Consider the following 6659-nt stretch of genomic DNA (forward strand, 5'->3'; position numbering starts at 1 on the left):
TGAGAAAATAAAAAAAACTGTAGATAATTGAGGCACTAGTGTAGCCTACATTTCCCAGTACAAACCGTAATGAAGTTAGGTTAGGCACACCTGGCTCCTGAGTTTTTTGGCTGGCTCCTAGATCTGAAAATATTTCTTGAGGTCTGCATCAAATGTTATGCACGAGGGTTACTCTTTGTTTTGTAAATGTTATTTAATATAATATTTTATAACAATAATTATATCATATTAGGTTCAAGTATGTTAGATTCTGTAAAGAAAACAATCACAAATTTATAGAAGCATTCAACCATTTTGTAAACTTTCTTTAGGCATATATATGGAGGTTAGCTTGTTTCCAACACTATACGCACTGCATGATAATGCTTTAGTTATTTGTCATTTCACCCCTTTGCCATACTGTGTTGAGGTTAACTTTACTGATAAGAAGGTCATGTTATAAGAGCAAAAATTTCAAACTGAGAAAATGCACACACATTCAGTGATTAGCTTAGCTTTCTTTCTAAATTGGTTGAATTATTTTTGTGGTATTTTACAAGTGGCACCTAATATGTTCAATTGCTTTTGTTTTTTTAGTGCATGTATATTAACTATATAGTAATTCCAAGTTTGACAGTTATTTCTGTGATACACAGTAAATGCAGGTGCTTGGAAAAATGCAACCCTCAGGTCAGTATTAGAAATGTGATCGCATTCATGCATCTTAAAATGAAACACTGATTTAACTTTTTTTTAACCCTGCTTAAAATTTCTTGCTTGATAGTTTTTTGAAGTTCTGCATCAGCTGTACATGCACCTAGTTTACATTTCCTCAGATTTAGCAATACTAACTTTATTATCTCTGATATGAATTACAAAAATAGCATCTTTAGTTTCTGCCACAAAAAACATCCTCACCCCTTAAACCAGTTTTAGATATGATTTGAATTGATGCTTTGGTGCAAAAAACAAAACCTCAACTTGTTACCTGAGAAGTAATTCATAGTGTAGAATGTTTGGACAGTTTTAAGAGAAACTAAGCATAATGTACATACAGTATGTCCTGTAGAATGATAACCATATGTTAACAATTTAAAGTTATAAAACACTATAGTGAAAATAAAATAGTTAACATTAGTTGTTATGAAAATAATGCAAGCAAGTAAAATGTAACGAAAAAAGCCATTTTAATTGAATGAGAGAAAGGTTTTGTGTATATTGATTTTAAATTCACTGGGTTATTTATATGACAGCATCTGGAAGGTCAGATGTTTTTTTTCGATGGGCTATTTTCTGTGAAGATGGGCAAAATCTTGAACAGATGTTCAACAAAACAGGCAAAAATATGAAATTAACTACAGTACAACCAAAATATTGTTACGTATCCGTTTGTTAATTAACTTTCCGTAACTTCGTTCCGACGAAACTTTAGCGACACAAGTTCTTTACTTAATAAAACTGGTTTATTCTTTCCGAATACAACTTTACCGATACACTTAACTTCAACAATCGCGCTAAACAAAGGCTATAACAACGAACGTGCTCAATAATACTTCTGACTGCAGATCAATTACTCACTGTCTATACACACATTACCTTCTTCTCGCGTCACGTTGTCCCCTCTTATATATACCCGCCTACCCTATCTAGTAAATACTAGAGCATTCATGAAAAAACAAGATAGTTCTAGAAAATAGAGGGCGCCACACCAGTCACGTGACCTCGATGACGCAACAATATGTTTGCCTACAATACAGGAAATTAAAAATATCTTTTTTTTCCTTACCATTTAATAAAGTATTTGATTCCTTCTGTTGATCCTTCATCACGCTTCATGTATTGTTTACAAGTATTTATGTCAGTTAGTACTTTGACAGTTTTTGCTTTAGTGTTTATGGTACAAAATGGTAATCTAACCATGATTAAATGTAATAGTAAATTCAAACTGAAATTGGACTTCATTTCTGGAAATATTGCAAATGGCAGTTTTTGAGTGAAAACGTTTTAACTTTCTCAAACAAGAGGGGTGTCAGTGATATCCCCTGATTTGCTTCTCACAATGATGATATTCAACCAAATTGCATGAAACTTCACAACAACTTATTAGATAGTGTTTACTTTTGGCTTCAAAACTTCATATAACGTGATTGTAGTATTTCTATTATTTTTAAGTTGTGAGTTTTCCAAAATTTTATCGTGAGACACTGTTTTTTAAGAAAATTAAAATAGTTCTTTTCATCTTAGAATTTCGATTTTTTTATCATTGATCAGAAAGTTCCATATATCTAATCAGTTTCAACTAGATTAATATTTATTAATATATTATTGTTTATCCTTTATTTTGCTGATTATAGTAGTCACTTCTTCCAGTTATAAACCGAAAGAAAATGCAAAAACTAATGATTGTTGGTGATCCTAGACCTTATTTTTCAAAGTGATTCACCGTTATCTTTGTCAGGCTAGGTAGCAATGTTTTTGCTAACACTACTTTCTGATACAATATATGTTACTTCCCCTTGCATTTATAGCTATTTTTGTTCAGTGCTGCTCTCTATATATACAAAAATGTTTTTGTATGCTATAAGCCTTGAACTTCCACTTATCCCACAATCATTGTGGTTCATCTGCATCTTGCATGTAAATCATCATGTGATAACCCTCCATCAGTAGGAGTGTGACACACCCTTCTGATGAATATGACTCTTCCTATTTGTTTCTGCTGAACTATCACTTTTTGTTAGGCAGTGATCTAGTGCAGATGGTTTTTTGATTGTGCTCTCTTCACATGTTTTTCTTTAATATTTCTGTGAAGTAGGGGTATCATTTCAATATTTTACTAATTTATTTCTGTAGTTTGACACGATAACTTAGCTTTCTTTTTTCTTCTTATTCTTCACCATTCATATGACCACTTTAGATTTTATTCCACCTGCTTTCAGCACAATTACATAGGCTTCGTATCAGGGGACATAAACTGAGGAATTTTTGGCTGATTGATTGATATATGACCCACCCTTCTTCTTGCAATATTGCTTGACTTCTTCATGAATCTGCCAAACCTGTTTATGACAAAGAGGATTTTGACAGCCCTTTTCTTCACCTAACTATACCGTGCCTTCCAAAACCTCTCCTTTGGAATCTGTTTGACCTAACTCAGTCTTTTTAGATATGATTTCTCAGGTGTGGTCATTTTTATCTATTTTCCTGATTTCTTATGATCCTGTTCCTTCGTTATTACATGACATCCCTTCCTCAGAGTATTTTGTTTTCCTACCTTTTCCTGACATCAGGGTTCATGCTAAGCATTTCATTTCTCAATTGAGAACAGCTGCTAGCATGCCTCGTCCTCCATGGGCCTTGAATCATTTTGCTTTGGCTTATTATGAGGCTGATCAACCTTTTCTTGATTCTCAACAGTTGGAGTCACTTTTGTCTGTATGGGGGATTGACCCTGAAATCCTCTCCATTTATCCCACCCACAGTTTTACTACGTTTGTTTTACCCTTAGTGCTCTTCTACGGCATTTGTCCACCATACATCTTTCTGAAACACTCCAACAACCTCCTGAGGGGTTTTTGAGATATATCTTCTCTCTCTTATTACTTCCATGTTGGTGTGATTGTTCTCTTAGGCTCTATCCCCTCACGAGTGGTTTCTTTGATGTTATGATCTTCTGGGGAGGTATGCTGTCTTGTTCCAGGTTCATTTACCAGCCACTTATCTTCAGGACTTATGGATGTCTCCTTTTCTCCACCAGTCCATTTTGGGGGATATTAAGGAGTCTTTTGGAATCTGTGAGGCAATATTTGGCCCTTTCTTCTTTGGTTGCATGTTTGCTTCATTCTGAGCCCTTACAAACTCCTGTTCCTCGTCCTGTACCCTCCTGTCATTTACCTTATCCCTGAAGACTTATTTCCTTCTCCTGTTAGCCAGCTTTCTTCCGTGGTTCTTATTCGCTCCTTTTCATCCCCTAGCAACATTCCTCTGTTCGTGACCTTTCCACCCTTACCAGTTGGGTTTTGGCTTTTATTCAATTTCCATATTCATCCTTGTCTCCTTCTTTCCAAAATCTGTTCACATCAGATATGGCACCTTACCTGATTGATCCCTGGCATTTTATCTCCATTGTTTGTTGGTGGATGTTCTTCAGTTGAGCATGTGGACTACACCTCATATGTTCACTTTCTGCATTGGGTGGCTGTTTTTCTCGTCAGGGTTCTGTCTTTTACATGTTGCCAGCCTTCAAACTTCAGTGAGGCTGTGACTGGGTAAGTTATTTTTGTTTATATATATCTTAATTTCTTTCAATGGCATTTCCCTTTTTTTTCATTATGGATTCCACTATGGTGAGTGTTACCTGTCCAGGTATGCTTCTTACATCTCAAATCTGCACTGTATGACCAAGAAGACATAATAGTAAAATAATATGCACATGCTGTTAAGATGGGGTTTTCCACAAGATTGCTAGTGGTTTTTTCCTCACAATATTTTTGCTTCATTAATATGCCTGTTCTGGACTCTCCACAGTGTTTTGTTTCCACTTGTTCTTCTATTGGAGTATGGGAGCCCTTGCCTCTTTCAAGTTCTGAGCCATTGCAGTGGTGGACCTTGGAGCAATCCTCCTGAATGTATTCACTTCCATTCAGTAGATGGTAGGGCAGTGATGTTCTACTGGTGTAGCTGGTGTGTGATTCTCCAATCATGCACTCCACCTCTGAGTTTTCTCCACTCTTGGAGAAAAGGGCGAATTTGGGGACCCTCCTACCTGGGTCCCTGGAAGTTTTCCCAGATGTCGGTAGGAGCAGGACCAACCTATGTGGGAGCCTACTTATAAAACTGTTCCAGATTTGATGCTTAGCTATCTGGTGGGGTTGTGCTTGGACACTCTTATGAACACTGTCAGGTCTTAGGTTGTTCAATTAGGTGGTCCACTATCTCCTCGTAAGTGCCATCGCAACGTGGTCCCATCTTAGGCCCTTGGTGGAACAGTGTTCTATGTCCTCTGTATAATTCCATGGGTACGTGGAATTCTCCTTGCCCACTTGGTTGGGGAGTAAAAATGAGTTCTAGACCTTAGGTGGAGTATTGCATAAATGATCCCTTCAATCCAAGCCTGGGATCTTTTAGACTTCTTCAGGTTGATCAGAAGGATTGTCCACTTTGTTGTTGCTTTCTTTCTTTCATAAATTTGGTTGTTTGAAAGGCATCATACTGTGGCTACTGTGATACTGTGGATAGTATCACAAAGATATGTATATATTTGTGGTCCATCTGACCTTGCCACCAATGGGGGATATGGGTTCCATGACCCCTTAAATCCAGCCTTTAGTCGTGGAACCTCGGCTGCATGGTTGGAGCTGACCCATCATACTTACTTGTATAATATCCCACCCTTTTCACTTTTCTGTAGTTCTGGGTGTAGAGCATACCTGTTCTGGATGTAGTGCGGTTTTCCCTGCTTAGGTACCACCCTCCCCCTTCTCAATGTGGGATTCTAGGTATAAGTGTCAGCGGAGGTAAGTATGTTTGGAAATACATTTTCAGATTAGGAAAATGATTATGTTTTGGAAGTTACCATTTTCCTAATCTGAAAATGTTTTTCCAAACATACTTACCTCTGCTGACACTTATACCTAGAATCCTACATTGAGAAGGCCTTCGATGGTTTTATTGTCTTGAAATTTTTGCATGTTCTTCTGTAATTTCTGTATGCTGAATACGAAAATATCTATTTTTCTCCACTACATACAGATTTTTCACAAAACATCATATGTATTTTTACATAAGTGAATCATTTTCATTAAAATCGGGTCACATTTTGTTATGCTTAAAATTTTGACAACCACTGGCTATAGATTTCTCTAGACCAATTGTGCTGTGAGAGTCTTATTGATCATACTAGAATGCACGAGAAACACACCACTAGTATATAAATGGTTAACAGGCCACATGACATGTCATTTCTGGATAGTATTTGTTTGTGTGTGCACTTTGACATTATTTTTCTCTTTTCAATATTATTTATTCATTGCTATGGCAACAAGAGGTTGTGTAAATGACCAAAACATATTTGTTATATTTGTGGTAAATTTGTTGTAAAGTAATAAAGACAAAGCATTACAGAATTCATCAAAAAGTATATTATGCATATTTTGGAATAAAACTTGGGACCAAGATAAATTATGGGCTCCTCACAAAGTTTTCACCATTTGTGTCAAAGAATTGAGACAATGGACTAATGGTACGAAAAAGTCTTTGCCTTTTGGAATTTCAATGGTCCGTTGTGAGCCTAGAAAACACAGAGATGACAGCTATTTTTGCTCATGTAACATGTAAGGCTACAACACTTGAAATAAAAAGGAAATTTCTTATCTAAACCTTCAGTCTGCTATAAGACCTGTTCCTCATGGACCTGATGTACCTATACCTACTCCACCGGTGACTGTTGATACTGTTTCATCTGATTCTGAATCTGATGTCAATGGAAATGATGATAGGGATTGTTTTCAACCTGAAATGTTTGGTGAACCACAACTTTTCACACAAGGTGAACTTCATGATGTGATGAGAGGTTTGAGCCTTCCAAAGGATTCTTCAGAGAATTTGGGGGTCCAGACTTCAGGCTAAAAACTTACTTTCTCCAGGTACATCATTTTACTGGTACAGAAATTGTGATAAAG

The 6659-nt window shown here is 36.4% G+C and overlaps 1 protein-coding gene across 1 annotated transcript in view; it reads left to right on the forward strand.

The window, feature by feature from the left end:
* Positions 1-3315: 3315 nt before the first annotated feature.
* Positions 3316-6659, forward strand: part of LOC106468956 (inositol-tetrakisphosphate 1-kinase-like) — a 51883-nt gene continuing 48539 nt past the window's right edge. Inside the window, exon 1 of the mRNA XM_013929410.2 lies at positions 3316-3414. Coding sequence (XP_013784864.1) covers positions 3316-3414 — 99 coding nt within the window. The remainder of the gene's footprint in view (positions 3415-6659) is intronic.

This window comes from Limulus polyphemus, unplaced genomic scaffold, assembly GCF_000517525.1.
Source record: "Limulus polyphemus unplaced genomic scaffold, Limulus_polyphemus-2.1.2 Scaffold3235, whole genome shotgun sequence".
Lineage (NCBI taxonomy): Eukaryota > Metazoa > Arthropoda > Merostomata > Xiphosura > Limulidae > Limulus > Limulus polyphemus.